The sequence below is a fragment of the Siphateles boraxobius genome, unplaced genomic scaffold, assembly GCF_051911475.1.
Source record: "Siphateles boraxobius isolate OS27281-9 unplaced genomic scaffold, OSU_SipBor_1 8, whole genome shotgun sequence".
In the NCBI taxonomy this organism is placed as follows: domain Eukaryota; kingdom Metazoa; phylum Chordata; class Actinopteri; order Cypriniformes; family Leuciscidae; genus Siphateles; species Siphateles boraxobius.
The window spans coordinates 8,212,977-8,229,092 of NW_027509208.1; the positions used below are offsets into that span (position 1 = coordinate 8,212,977).

General features: G+C 39.4%; 1 protein-coding gene across 1 annotated transcript in view; it reads right to left on the bottom strand.

The window, feature by feature from the left end:
* The window catches only part of kif26aa (kinesin family member 26Aa), a 119,790-nt gene that overhangs the window by 53,519 nt on the left and 50,155 nt on the right, over nt 1-16,116 (bottom strand). Inside the window, exon 4 of the mRNA XM_077219438.1 lies at nt 5,074-5,237. Coding sequence (XP_077075553.1) covers nt 5,074-5,237 — 164 coding nt within the window. The remainder of the gene's footprint in view (nt 1-5,073; nt 5,238-16,116) is intronic.

The following is a 16,116-nucleotide window of genomic DNA, read 5'->3' on the forward strand; positions in this document are numbered from 1 at the left end:
GGGAAAAGAACATTTAAACAGTCTTTTCTTACTCTGAAATGTGAACTTCAAAGTACTCTTCCCTAACTTTTTGTATTTGTAAAGTTTAACACTGATACCAATTAAATCAAATGTCATGAAATTGATGGACAAACATTATTTTAATTTATATATAATACTAATTACAGAGACAGACAGAGAGACGGATGGATGGATGGATGGATGGATGGATGGATGGATGGATGGATGGATAGATAGATAGTTTAGGGAAATGTGTGTCACCATATTTTAAGAATGACCCATTTAAAGGAGAATAGTCATGCAAACTTACTGGTTGATCTGTGCTGATCCCCTCAGATCATTCCTCCCCAAAATGACAACTGAGAATTTTTTTTCCCCCAAGCAGTCATTTCCATATCTATGTAATTTTTAACTTCATCTCCTTTAAGGGTAACTAAACACTAAAACAACTTTTCTTAGTTAATGATCTGTAAGAATGGAGCTTCATAAATGCTGTTCATTGATTCGAGTACATTTTGTATCGTCTGAGTGCTACGCTCTTCAGGTTGAACGGTGGCTACTGCAGTTGAATTTTCCTATTGGAAGTTGTGGTACCCTCTGACGTCAGCTAACCAGAGAGATGTGTCTCCCAGGCTCTGACCAGGGGTTTAGTTACCCTTTAACATCCATGACACAACTGCAACATTCAAAGTTTTTTTTATATATATTTTTTATAAGTACAAACAATTGTTAAGCTAAAAATTAAAAAAAGGAACTATATAAATATTCTGATTCAGTTTGACCAAACCATGCATTTAATAAAGAAAAAAGCAACAGGGGTTCCTAAATTATATGTTTCTGATCACCTCTGTACCTCCTTTCTCGTAATTATTTCGCCTTTTCTGCCTCTCTTTCTTTCACAATTGTGCAACCATGGCAACTTGCTTTTAAAGACGGTGTGCAAGGTGGGAGCTCCAGGTGGGAGTCAAGGCCAGGGAGAGGACACGACTTCAACGCCTGACATTTGAGCTGCTCTGACTCGTATAATTGAGGAAAGCATGAAAAACATTTTGCCATGAATATGCATATTTGGCCACAGGCAGTCGAAGCAATATTCAAAATGTCTATTTGTCAGGCATTCCTCATTTACATAATGACACATTCTTTCTTTCACAGGATTTTGGACTGACTGAGTGTACTCACAAATCACTGTCAAAAGCTTCCCTTATGACCCACCTTATTTATCAGCCCCTGTGTGCACTGGGCATCAAAAAGACAGACGTGCTTTTGCTGACAGTGCATACTAATTCACTAGATTCGGGTCAACTCAAATGGAAAATGATTATCAGTAATACCTAATGATGTGCACAGAAGCACAGGTCATACAGTGATCAGTGTCTAAAATCAATGGCATGACTAACTTAATGGCCAAGGCAAACCCCCTGGGGTGATGTCTGTCAGTCATTTACAGAAGGTGGTCCTGAAGGTGGTGAGCTAGAGATGAGGCGCTCTGCTTTTAATAGGCTAATTGTATTCAGTGTCACATAGCTATTAGTGTCTCACACCTCCAAGCATCTCATTCTATTCCCAGACATTTGGCCATGAACACAAATTCCTGTTTGTGTTTATCAGGTGAACCACTGTCGCTTGTTCCTTTGTCTTTTTTGTTGACCAGAATAATGATGACAAATAGAGAGACAGAATTCTGTATATCTGTATCCTTATTCCTGCTCCCGTGTGTTTTTTGTCAATATATTGATGTATATTTAGTGGGGAGCACATTGGAAATCTGAGACTTTAATTTAAAGGTGCAGTGTGTGACTTTTAGCGGCATCTAGCGGTTCGGTTGCGAGTTTACACTAAGGGCTCAGCCCACCGCTCACCCCTCCCTTTCGAATAAGCTACGGTGGCTAAAATGGGACAAACATCGTCGTCTGAGATGGCAGAGAATAGCCAGAGTAAACCAAGTTTCTGTACCACAGTCCATTATAAACCACATCATGGATAAAGTTTACAAAGCCATAGTCAGGTGAGGATCAAGGGTCTTAATACGTAATAAAATAATAGTAATTAGTTGATTGTCTCACGAACGTAACCCGCACATTTCTCCCCACATAGCAAACCCATAATACAGCGAGGGAGAAGAACCACATGAAACTATGCAACTATATATTTTTTCTTACAGAGTAGTAAAAGTTTAGCTGGCTAATATGAGCTGTTACTGTGGCTGAGCTGGTTAAAGCGTTAAGCCTTGTTTATACTGGACGCGTCCGCATGAGCCCAAAGGTGCGTGCGGCAAGAATAACGTGATTGTAACAGCGCGCGCGCCTCCGCAACCCCTAGACACCATTTACTACACACAATAGGCTTTTTTTCTCTGATTTTGGAAACTCGATCGACTTAAAATGCTTCCAAGATCGACAGGTTGGTGATTCCTGTAACTGTTTTACGGTCAATGACAAGAGTACTAATCAGCTGTCTCACGAACGTAACCAGCACATTTATCCCCATATAGCAAAGCCATAACACAGCGAGGGAGAAGAATTAAGTTACATGAAACAATCCAACTACATATTATACACCATTGACAAGGGAAAAGTCACTACTCACGGTGTTTATGGCTAGCTTCTAGCTTTCTGCGGCTTCTCTTTCAAGGTAGTGACGAAACGCGCTCTGAACGCTGTTTGTTCGCTGTCGGCTACGGTAGAAACATGACGTCACAATATGTCGACCTTCATAGAAGGGGATTCCTGCGCCTATGTAGATATAAATGCCTAATTCTAAGGTAATAAAAACATTACGGTTTATTAAGTAAGTTCTTTATACAAAACTGAACACATAGTTATGGATGTCATATTGCATTTCTGTTAATAGATACTCAAAATGTTTACACATTGCACCTTTAAACCTGCTTATAAACAGAAGGTTTTAGAATTTTGACACAAACACACAAAAAGTTATGATGAACAAAATTGTAAAATTCTGCACTATTTCTATGGCACTAATCCAATAACCAAACTTAGTTATCCGTACATACAGTCAGATGTTCTTGCTTCCATTGAAGTACAAGAAGCTCTTTGTATCATTTAAAGAATTAAACATAAAATGATTAAAAATAATTAATTCAATAATTTAATTAATTCAATAATTAATTAAACTCAAACTGAAATTGAAACTTGAACTTTCCAAAATGTTCCTTAATTGTAATTTAAATTCGTCCTAAATCAGAAAAAGAACCTTTGGACCTCTTTCCAGAGAGAGTTCAATGCACACATTCAGGGGCGGACTGGCCATCTGGAGCACCGGGACTTTTCCCGGTGGGCCGCTGGCCAATGTGGGCCGGCCCACCCGGTATACAAATACATATTTTCTTTCATAATATGAAATCATCATATTATCATATTCCGTTTCATAACGGAAATCATAATATTACATCTCTTTTCTACGCAAATGGATGAGTTAGTCGGGCCGCGGCCGACAAGGAGTGTGTTTTGTTCGCATGTGAGTGTTTTGCCCTCCCTCCCTGTTTAGTTTGGTCTACTCCATTGCGTATCTTGAAACACGCCCCCTTTCACGTTGTCTAATTTACAGAGAGAGAGACGGATTGATCTGGTAGGTACAGCGAATTTCTCTGAGCAGATAAGATAATAACACATAATTCTCTACGGATGAAAGGGGGAAGAAAAGAAAAGGTGGGTGGAAAAGTTACGCGTTAAAAAAAGCATTAGAGGTAGATGCTGTGAAACGTTTCAAATTAACTGATTATGCATTAGGCGGAATCGGCGCGAAGTAGGGTTGCCACCTGTCCCGGTTTTACCGGGATTGTCCTTCTTTTTAATAACCTGTCCCGGAAAATGTATCCACTCGAAGGATTTCGAAAGGCTACGTGAATACTGACATCCGAAGTCTCCCGGAAGTTCCGCGAGTCTCCCGCATATTGATAGCGGCTCCCTGATGCCCGCAAATAAGTTCAAATCTCCCGGAATCTAGAGCGAGGAGCGAGCAAGAGCGTGCACATACTGTGCTCCAAACTATCCTTTGTTATCCTTTGCTACTGTACTATCCTTTGTAGATTTTGTAGCTATGATCGTTGCAGATAGGACCAACACATCTTACACAAGAAGTTTGCACCTTTTTGTCTATGTGGCTTTCTGGGCAGGTTTTATGAATATTATTTATTATTTGTCTTTTTGCATTTTAGAGCAAAGTAACAGTGTGCCAACACACAGATGAGCCTATTTTGTGTAGAACTGCACCTATATGTTAAATAAACTTAAACAACCTTTTATTATTATCATCATTATTATTATTATTCATTCAGATTCAGGAAGCCATCCCAGCTTTGATTTCTTCTCTGTACCGACATCAGAAAATCTAGACATTTTTCAAGTTCCACCCTCAACAAAATTCAAGCAAAGCTTTGGTTCAAAAGGTTTTCTGCTGTAAAGATTCCCTTTGTTTTACAAATATTAACTAATATATGTTGCATTAATTCAAATAAATGTTTAAATAGCAGTTAATTTCTCGTTTCTTGTATTGTGTTATATTTTTATGCTATAAGTGGTGTTAAAAATTATTCTGCACATTAATGAGCCAGTGTGTTATGATGTGGGGGGCTGCTGTGGGCCAGAAAGGCCAGGGCCACTTTTTGGTCCCAGTCCGCCCCTGCACACATTTCTAACTAATAAACTACATACTAATAGAATGTCCTCTAAATGTTACACTAAACCATCAATCCTCAAGAACAATTTTACCAAACAATTTGTCTGCTACATTGCGATTAACTATTATCCCTGCGGATACATGGACAATCCAGCTTTGAGACCTCTGCCATTTGGATTTTGCACTCTCTCTGACTGTTATGCCTGAGCATTGATCGATGACATTTCAACACATTAGGCTGTACTGCCCTCAACATCACGGCAGTCTCCACGGGTGCTGAGAAAGCATTGCTGTGACGTGACTGCCAGAGGCAATGGAGGATTCTGGGTCCTTGCAAGCGAGGGCCTGGGACTAAGATATTGAAACAGGGATTCACTGAGCACGATTAGCTGAATTGATGGCTGTGCACTGCGTACAGGCTTTTAAGCTTACCTGAGGAAGAATGAGGCTGCTGAGCTGGTTTGGGGTGCTGATGGGATGGCTGGCTGGTCATGGTGGGTCAGTTTATGTCCTGATGGAGAAACCAAGGGCACAGCACTGGCCTGACTTGACCTGGAGGCTACAGTTGCCAAACTGTCCTTCTCTATGGTAGGACTCTGTTGGGGGGAAACAATACTATTAGAATGACAAAACAGTGTAGTAAATGTTGCTTTAAAGTCATCATGGAAATGGAAGTTGAAATTAGTCTTTTCTTCTTTATTGTGACGTATATCAGAGTGAAACTATAGGGCAGGACTTAATTTTGTCCAACGATTGGATGGAATTAATTGGATCATTTATGAGTGACAGGTTGCCCCGCCCTCACGCCAGTAACATCATCAGAGAAGACATGACGGTGCAAGAGAAAGGAGAAGTTATTTTGATTAAAGACTGCGTGGACATGAATTTAAAAAAAATAAATTTGCACAGATAAATCATTTATAATAAATACAGCAATATTCCATAAAAAAACAATTGTCCATTTTGATTTCATGGTGACTTTAAATAAAAAAATAATAATTATAATATCCTCACCGTCATGTCGTTCCAAACCTGTATGCAAAAAACGTGTACATAAAAAACAACAACACATTTTTCCAAAATAACTTCTTTTATGTTCCACAGAAGAAAAACATACAGGTAAATGACTACAGAATATTATTTTTTGGGTTAACTATGACTAAGTATGAGATAAGGATGAGAAGTATGACAACAATGATGATCAATCCAAAAGAATCATCATAAATAAGGTTTCAGTGAGAAAATACATGAGATGGGTGGAGTTATGGAGCAGACCGCAGTAGAAGGAAGCATCGGATTTGCTCCTCAAGAATGATTTGACAACTTTTCAGACTATTTGAACAAGTAACTTCATAACTCTATTCAGAACTTTGTTTTACATCCATCCTGAATAGTTTGGTTTGTTCCAAACTGAAGCAAAATCACCCAAAATTCTAGTGTGATACGTGCCGTCACGGAAAATTTGTTTTGAAATGATATTTTTTCCAATGATAACAAAAAAATATTTACTTATAATCGTTTCACTTTCCTGTTGATTGTCACTGCTCTAGTTTACACCATATAAACACTACAGTCATGGCATTATTGTGTCTGGAGGAGAGTAGGTTGCTGAAGAGTGTGCTTTTTCTCTACACTCAGTCTTTGGCTAACAGGATTACAAACACATTCCATAATATCACAAGCACAGTCTGCTGCAAAGTAATGAAATCCTGTGGGATACTTCGCAAATACTGGTGTCAAAAATACAAGGCCCACTCGTGCAGAAGTAATATGAAAGCAGCCAAGCAGCCCATGAACTATACATGGGGCCACTTCTCAGTCATACTAATAAATATAACAAAAACATTTACTCTTTTTAACAGCTATAACACCCATCATCCTTGCTTTATGGGTATTGTTTTTTTTTATAAATGCAGTGGAGCTAGGCTAGAAACCAGCAAAGTTCAAATGCTGAAGAAAAACACTAGATATTTTTACTCATGAGCAAGGCACTCCAGGCACTATTCATGAGGAGTTTAATAAGTAGCTCCAGATCAAATGCACCTGCTATCTGTTATGTAAGACTAGCTAGTGTGCTTTCACATTGTGAAAAATTAATCTTCCAAATTCCTCTAAAGGTACAGGGGTCAAACATAAGTGTCATTCAAGCCCCTTTATACTTCTACTGTAAGCCCAGTCATTTTAAGATAACTTCAATAAATATTGGTATCTTTGCATAAGCTGTCATTATCTAAGCACACTCACGTTGCTTAAACTTCTATGGTTTTAAACAAAAATGTCAAAGCTGCTCTTTTACATACTGTCACAACTGTGTGGTAGAACACACACCACGAGGAAGACGAAGACTCAAAATGGTCTTTAATAGCATCCAAACAGGGTAGACAGGTAAACTCAGATTTGCATTGATGTTGCGTAGATTAGACCGGACAACCAAACACTGAAAACACAAGAACTGAAGTACTAAGACTAACCAGGTGAACTAATGAGGACACAGCTGACCTAAATGACTAACCATAATCAGTACTTATGGTAACCCTCGTTCCCTGAAGGAGGGAACGGATACGTAAGTCGTGACCAACGAATAGGAATCTCGCTAGAGACGCCAATCTACTTCAAGTGAAACTAAACGAGCCAATGCTCTGCATGCAATCATTTGCATCAGCTGTTCAGCCATGCAGCGTGGGTATATAATGAGCAACAGGTGCGATTGCACTTCAGTTTTTGCTGAGGAGCCGAGCCGATGAGCTGGCTGCCCCGTCGGGTTGCAGCAGATGTCGTGACGGGACGTACGTCTCCGTTCCCTCCTTCAGGGAATGAGGGTTATCATACATAACCGAGACATTCCCTATCAGTCGGTCACTCTCTGCGTACGTCGTGACCGATGAATAGGAATCCCTACCAAAGCGCCACAACTGCCGACCCCATCTAGCGGCCTGTGCAAGCCTCTTGCCCCTTCTTGCCTGGAAGGACGATAGGAGAGGGCTTACACAGAATATATCTGTCACTGTTGTTCTGTGATAACCCATATAGTGAGATCATTGGATAACACTGGGAAAGAGTGCCCTTTCTGTTAGGATGGAGAACGCTGCGGAACCCACATTCTCCCCCGAAGGAGTTATGTGGCGATATACTTATGGACTAACCCGAAGGTTGTACTGCATATGAAATACTGGGTGACTTAGCCCAAGGGAAAGACACGGACTTCCGTTTAGGAGCAACCGTGGAAGAAATACACATATGGGATGCCCGCAGGGTCACACATATGGGACCCAGCCTAGACCCGGTTAAACGGATAAAGGCCTGCTGCCGGACGCTCCGCCATGTCCGGGCCGAGGGTGTTGGAGGACACAACAGATTTTTCACTCTGGAGCAATAAGGGCGCACAGTAGGGTGCAGTAAGCCGACAGAGCCAGGCCTCTCAGTGCTTCCAACTGTTTAGGGTGAGAACAAGGGAGGAGACCGGCTCTACACGTAGGCTATAATATCTAACGAACGTGTTAGGTGTCGCCCATCCCACAGCTCTATAGATATCTGTTACGCGAGGAGCCACGTATACCAGTGCCCAGGAGGATGCACTGCCTCTCGTGGATTGAGCATGCAATATGAGCGGGCAGAGCACGCCTTGTGCTTGGTAAGCCAAGGCGATGGCATCCACTATCCAGTGGGCCAACCTCTGCTTGGAGACAGCCTTTCCCTTCTGCTGGCCTCCATAACAGACAAAGAGCTGGTCTGAGGTCCTGAGACTTTGAGTTCTGTCCACGTACAAACGCAGACCATGAACGGGACAAAGCAAAGCCAGGGCTGGGTCTGCTTCCTCCAGGGGTAGCGCTTGCAGGTTCACCACCTGATCCCTGAAGGGAGTGGTAGGAACCTTGGACACATAGCCAGGCCGGCGTCTCAGTACAACATGGTTGTCACCCGGCCCGAACTCTAGGCATGATTCGTTGACCAAAAATGCCTGCAGGTCCCCTAACCTCTTGATAGAGGCCAGTGCAACCAGCAGCAAAGTCTTCATGGAGAGAAGCTTTAAGTCTGCTGATTGCAAAGGCTCAAAGGGAGACGTCCCCTATATGCCACTGCACCCCCCCCCCCCCCCTCGCCCCCCGCCCTAATTGTACTGGTGTAGAGGCGAAACATCAGTGAACGGAGGCCTCCAGCTGACGACCCTGCAGTTGACCTAATGCCACCGGCGGAGGTGCGGCAGGCCGGAAACGCAAAACAGGAACAAAATTGTAGCTGTATAATGATCTAATCATATGCGATGCATCATTTAGGCACTTCTGGGAATGTCATTTTACTGTTTATCACCATATGGTAATTCCTTTTAACAAATTTGGCTGTATTTTACAGTAAAATTACACATAATGTCACTTTAATCCATGTACAGTCTTTCATCATATATGATAAGAATTTACAGTTAACAATGAACAGTTTTTTACTGTAGTAAATTCTTGTACAATTTGAGTTCCCAGGCATGCTAAATTAAAAACTGCACCGCTAGTCTAAAAATTCTTAAAGATTCACAATGAACCAATGAGTTTCTAAATAATTGATTTGGTCAGGTGTTATTTCACATAAGGCACCAAGTAACCTACCTATTTTTTTATTCAAAAATAAATAAATAGGTGCATGATACCCCTTGGAACTAATACAGATCTGGCAGCTAGCACAACATCCTAAAATAACTTTTGTACATATGTACAGTATATGCATTCGTGATGTAAGTTTTAATTAGAATTTTCTAACTAAAATAAAAGACAACAAGTAGAACATGACAGCACATGCATATACACATGTTCTCATTGATAGAAGTGGAAAAAAATGAGGAAATGAGAAGGCATGAGTAGGTACAACAGAATCTGGGAAAACTGGAGTAGCTGTGATCTGCTGACAGCTTGATGTTGAGATAACGAGCACAGAAAAATCTCTAGCACACACGTGCAGGATCTTCAGCTCCAGAGAGACTCATCTCAAACACCCACCATGACTGTGTGCTAATCTACCCCCCTTAACTCCAGCCATAATTACAGTCTCATGTCAGGGGCAACAATTAGAGCCCAGAAGGATGCCGAAAGAGGGGCGCTTAGAGATCAGAATGGATAGGCTATGTTCATTTAAACTTATTATAGTTTACAAAAAAAAAAAAGAATAAAAAAAAGTTTGTAACAAGGCAACAAGGATGCATGGATTTTCTTTTTATTTTGTTGTCAAATTCATTAACTTAAAGGTGCAATAGGTGATTCTCTACAGAAATTATTTTTTGTTATGTTGGTTGAAAGTCACCTCATATATTGATAGCAATCACTATAATCGGTCTAAACATTTCAATGTTATATATATAAATATATATATATATATATATATATATATATATATATATATATATATATATATATATATATACATATATATATATATATATATATATATACATATATATATATATATATATATATATATATATATATATATATATATATATATATATATATATATATATATACATATATATATATATATATATATATATATATATATATATATATATATATATATATATATCATATGTGGAAGGCGTAGGAGCATAAAATGTTTGTTGAATAATTTCATTCAGTCCAAATTAATTTATACCATGTGTTCCCTGTCAGGGATTTTAAACTTTCTAATTATCAAGGAATCCTGAAAAAGATTTATCACGATTTCCACAAATATATTAAGCAGCCCTTGTTTCACCATTGATAATAACAATAAATGTTTCTTGAGCACCAGCATATTAGAAAGATTTCTGAAGTGCATTCTGGGAAGAAGGCAAATAGGATTCAACCACAAAACCATTGACAGTGTAAGCCTATTTGAACTCCAAAATTGCATCAATTAAACTGACTTTCTTTGCATGTGGGTTCGACTTCAGAATATACCGTAATAGAAGAGCTGCGTTTAGATGATTACTTGTGTTGCAGAACATCAAACAAGTACAGGTCCTTCTCAAAAAATTAGCATATTGTGATAAAGTTCATTATTTTCCATAATGTAATGATAAAAATTAAACTTTCATATATTTTAGATTCATTGCACACCAACTGAAATATTTCAGGTCTTTTATTGTTTTAATACTGATGATGTTGGCATACAGCTCATGAAAACCCAAAATTCCTATATCAAAAAATTAGCATATTTCATCCGACCAATAAAAGAAGTGTTTTTAATACAAAAAAAGTCAACCTTCAAATAATTATGTTCAGTTATGCACTCAATACTTGGTCGGGAATCCTTTTGCAGAAATGACTGCTTCAATGTGGCGTGGCATGGAGGCAATCAGCCTGTGGCACTGCTGAGGTGTTATGGAGGCCCAGGATGCTTCGATAGCGGCCTTAAGCTCATCCAGAGTGTTGGGTCTTGCGTCTCTCAACTGTCTCTTCACAATATCCCACAGATTCTCTATGGGGTTCAGGTCAGGAGAGTTGGCAGGCCAATTGATCACATTAATACCATGGTCATTAAACCATTTACCAGTGGTTTTGGCACTGTGAGCAGGTGCCAGGTCGTGCTGAAAAATGAAATCTTCATCTCCATAAAGCTTGGCAGATGGAAGCATGAAGTGCTCCAAAATCTCCTGATAGCTAGCTGCATTGACCCTGCCCTTGATAAAACACAGTGGACCAACACCAGCAGCTGACATGGCACCCCAGACCATCAGTGACTGTGGGTACTTGACACTGGACTTATGGCATTTCCTTCTCCCCAGTCTTCCTCCAGACTCTGGCACCTTGATTTCCAAATGACATGCAAAATTTGCTTTCATCCGAAAAAAGTACTTTGGACCATTGAGCAACAGTCCAGTGCTGCTTCTCTGTAGCCCAGGTCAGGCGCTTCTGCCGCTGTTTCTGGTTCAAAAGTAGCTTGACCTGGGGAATGTGGCACCTGTAGCCCATTTCCTGCACACGCCTGTGCACGGTGGCTCTGGATGTTTCTACTCCAGACTCAGTCCACTGCTTCCGCAGGTCCCCCAAGGTCTGGAATCGGTCCTTCTCCACAATCTTCCTCAGGCTTCGGTCACCTCTTCTCGTTGTGCAGTATTTTTTGCTACACTTTTTCCTTCCCACAGACTTCCCACTGAGGTGCCTTGTTACAGCACTCTGGGAGCAGCCTATTTGTTCAGAAATTTCTTTCTGTGTCTTACCCTCTTGCTTGAGGATGTCAATGATGGCCTACTGGACAGCAGTCAGGTCGGCAGTCTTACCCATGATTGCGGTTTTGAGTAATGAAACAGGCTGGGAGTTTTTAAAAGCCTCTGGAATCTTTTGCAGGTGTTTAGAGTTAATTAGTTGATTTAGATGATTAGGTTAATAGCTCGTTTAGAGACCCTTTTCATGATATGCAAATTTTTTGAGATAGGAATTTTGGGTTTTCATGAGCTGTATGCCAAAATCATCAGTATTAAAACAATAAAAGACCTGAAATATTTCAGTTGGTGTGCAATGAATCTAAAATATATGAAAGTTACATTTTTATCATTACATTATGGAAAATAATGAACTTTATCACAATATGCAAATTTTTTGAGAAGGACCTGTACATACAAAATATTTGGTTATTTCAGGTTTATCTACAGTGCTCGCCTTTTACAATGTAAATTAAACAATGACCTTCCCCAGTAGTCAACATTTCAGTACAGAGCTTTTTACTTTATTGTGCAACATCTCTCTCTCTCTCTCTCTCTCTCTCTCTCTCTCTCTCTCTCTCTCTCTCTCTCTCTCTCTCTCTCTCTCTCTCTCTCTCTCTCTCTCTCTCTCTCTCACACACACACACACACACACACACACACACACACACACACACACACACACACACACACACACACACACACACACACACACACACACACACACACACAGGCTCACATGTGTGTGTTAGATGGGCACAGCTGTGTTCCAATAAAACCCAGCAGCAGATGGAGCTCAGTGACAGCAAAGAGGTCACATTGGACTTTAACTTTGACATTTATAGAGCATTCACTAGCACAAGTGGTGACAGGAGAGAGCAGCCCCTCTGAAGCGCTATTAATTATCAGTCTATATTAAATGTTGTCGGACGACAGCAATCTGCTAGCCACGAAAACAATTTATAAACCCTTAAAGCCTGCTACCAAATCAAACATAACCAGATCACATTATTATTAAAAGTCACTGTAAGTAATGAGAGTTTCTCCTCTGCAGGACAGGACAGGAAGGGAAATTAAATTGTTAAATTTGGTCTGCTGTTTTTAAAAGCTGCAGAGGAGGCCCTTAACGTCCTTCACAGGATGAGTCCAGTGCCAAATTAAAACAGGGCAGCATGTGCAGTCTAGCAAACAACCATCCCAGATGGACGTCAGGTGGCATTTTTTCACACCAGGTGAGACTGCAGTCCCATCTGTTGACAATTTGCTCTTTTGGCTCCCTCCACACATTCAAATAAATTTTGTGTGGGGCTCCTCAAGGCTTTAAAAGAGCCCTGCTGCCAGAGAAGGCCCATTAGTGGGCTGCGGGTGGCACTTAGGCCTGAGGACAAGCAATGAGGCTCGTCCTACACTACAGAAACACATGGGCTGGATGCCTCTGGCTCCCTCCAAGCTGATATTATACTAAGTGGGATGTATGGATAAAATATATGACTTTCCAATCCCATTTTCCTGACACAGCTTTGCAGTTTGCTAAAGGTGTGTTATAGGCTATGGTCTTTACTGCGCTGAAAATATACAAAACAGCAGAAATACACCTTTAGGAATAAAAAAAGGACAAACCACTTTGTCAAAGAAAGTGCTCTATTCAAATTCATGGCACAATGTCTTTGTCTACATGGGTGGAAATGTTCTCCAGGGTGCTAACAGCCTTGTGTTTCTGTGTGGTTTGGATGTGCTGTGACTTTCAAGGTCTAATTGCTTTTTATACCCTGTGAGATGAGGAGGAAGACAGAATCCATTGTGTTCCTTTGACACAGGGCCAGTCAGCTTTTCTTAACAGCAATATTCTGTATTATGCAGTTACAGAGGACTACCGAATGCACACTTGTTGCCATTGGAATTCATTCCGACAAACATGATGGCAGGGAGCCCATCTTCCGTCAAGAACTGCATGTTATACTCACAGCTCACTAACAATATTTTAACAGAACTTATTTTATTTTAGATTTTTGAAACAATATTTTATATCCAAGATTTTTCAACCTGAGGGTCCAGTCATTGTAATCATGACTGGATATAAAAGATGAAGGACGTCAGGGGGTTGTAACATTGCTAAGCTTGATAAACTTGCATGCATCCATAACTTATAAAGCTTTATGATACATAAATGCATAAAATTTCAGGAAAACACTAACCACCACAACAGTGACTGCAGAAAACACACTATTTCACACTACAAATAAAATAAAATAAAATAAAATAAAAAATAAAACAAAATAAAATAAAATCAAATTAAATTAAATTAAAAATTAAATTAAACATTTGGATTTCCATCTCCTTCATTGAGCGCTTATCACTACAATACAACTGCGACAATGACCACAGGTACCAAACCTGCTTTAGAACTAATCTATTGTGAAATTGACTGGTAAAATTCTATGCTTTCACGCAGGCAAGGACACTCTGTCCAATCAAGACTTTATGACTTGAATGCTGCATTTCCATGGAAACCTTGACATTCCAAGCTATCATTGACAAGAGAAGGATATGAACTCACAAGCACATCTGTGTCCTTTTACCATAACTCTCACATGTTTTCGTCCTTCAGAACGTGCATAAAACTAGGGGTAACTCACATTCACAGAGCTTAAGTTTTTTTTTATCTTATTCATCTCTCTAAGCATCAACCATGACAAATGTCTCATCTGTGACAATGGGGTCACAGTGAGCCATCCAAATGCCCATCAAATTGCATTCCATATCAAGATGACTTAATGCTCAATCTCCTGATGGGAAGGTCAAGTAGAACTAAGAAGGCCAATACGAGAAAGCGGCTAATCTACCTGATAATAATGTCTGGCTAATGCTAAGTCACTCAGCACACAAACATTTCAAGGGTGAAATATTAAAAAAAGTTTAATTTGGAGCTTTAATGAGTATATACTGTAGTATTTAGATTTGTGGTTGTGGAAGAAATGTTGTCCTTTTTGACTTTCTGATGTGCCACACAATTTTTTACTGCATGCAAAATCAATTAAGATGTCCTTGATAAACTTGAACCAACTCGTAGAAAAGAATTTCATATGCTGAAAAACATCAATAATATATAATGTTTGCCATTTTATCATTCTGTTGGATTAAGTCACCTAAAGTCAGAACACTTTCATCTAATTGAGACTGCCATCAAAAAGTTGATATCTTATTCTCTTTGAGAAGGGTACTTGAGTCTTGTATTAACAGCCTGATCGTCGGCCCTGAACTAGACAGGAGCTCCATAATGGCATATAGTCACATAAACCCTGCGATGAGGGACTCCTTTATATAAGCTAATACATAACTCTGCTCAAGGTAAAACCATAAACCAAATCACTAGGCCATAATCACAAAGATTTGTATATCTGCAATGCAACCATGATGTGTTCTGTGGCCCCAAAGGGCCAGTTCCCATCACAAGGACCACCAGAGACGTTCTCAGTAAACTTAGAGGAGTTTCAGATTGTTCAGTTAATTTTGCTCAGATCATGATATCGAACATTTTAACTAATTTTGGGAAATAACAATTTTTTTTATTATTAAATAACATTCCTGAAATGTTCCTGAATCATTAAAAAACTAATATCAATTTCAAAAAATATTAAGAAGCACAACCGTTTTCAATATTAATAATAGTAAGAAATGTTTTTGAGCACCAAATCAGCATATTAGAATAATTTCTAAAGGATCATGTGACTGAAAACTAGAGTAAAGACTGCTGTTTTTTTGTCATCACAGGATTAACTTGTGTTAAATTGTTAATTTCACAAAATTTCTGTTTTTACTGTATTTTTGATCAAAATAGCCTTGACTTCTTCAACTTTTAAAAATCTTACCAACCTACGAAGTATGAAGGGTAAAAAAAGTAAAAATAAGAATTTTAAGAAGTCTCTGCCAAATACTTGCATTATAGCAAATCAGACAGAACTAGAGGGACTACTGAATAATTATTAAATTGATGCTACTTAATATTCATGAGCCTGGTTCATTTATTTAAAAATCCAACTTTTTAGATCTCAACACTTCTGGGGGCTCATTTATAACCATTGCGTACACACAAAACAGGCCCTGAACGAGGTGTACGCCACTTCCGACGCATAAGTTATGATTTATTAAAACAAACTTGACGGGAAAATTTGCTCACCTGCATGCGAACTCTGACCCATGCGTACAAACGTTTTGGAGACTGAGCAGTTTGGCGTCACCGATGGAGTTAAGTGGCTTTTTGGTCACTTTTAGACTGAAAATTTTAAGAAAATGGCACATATACAGCAAGATAA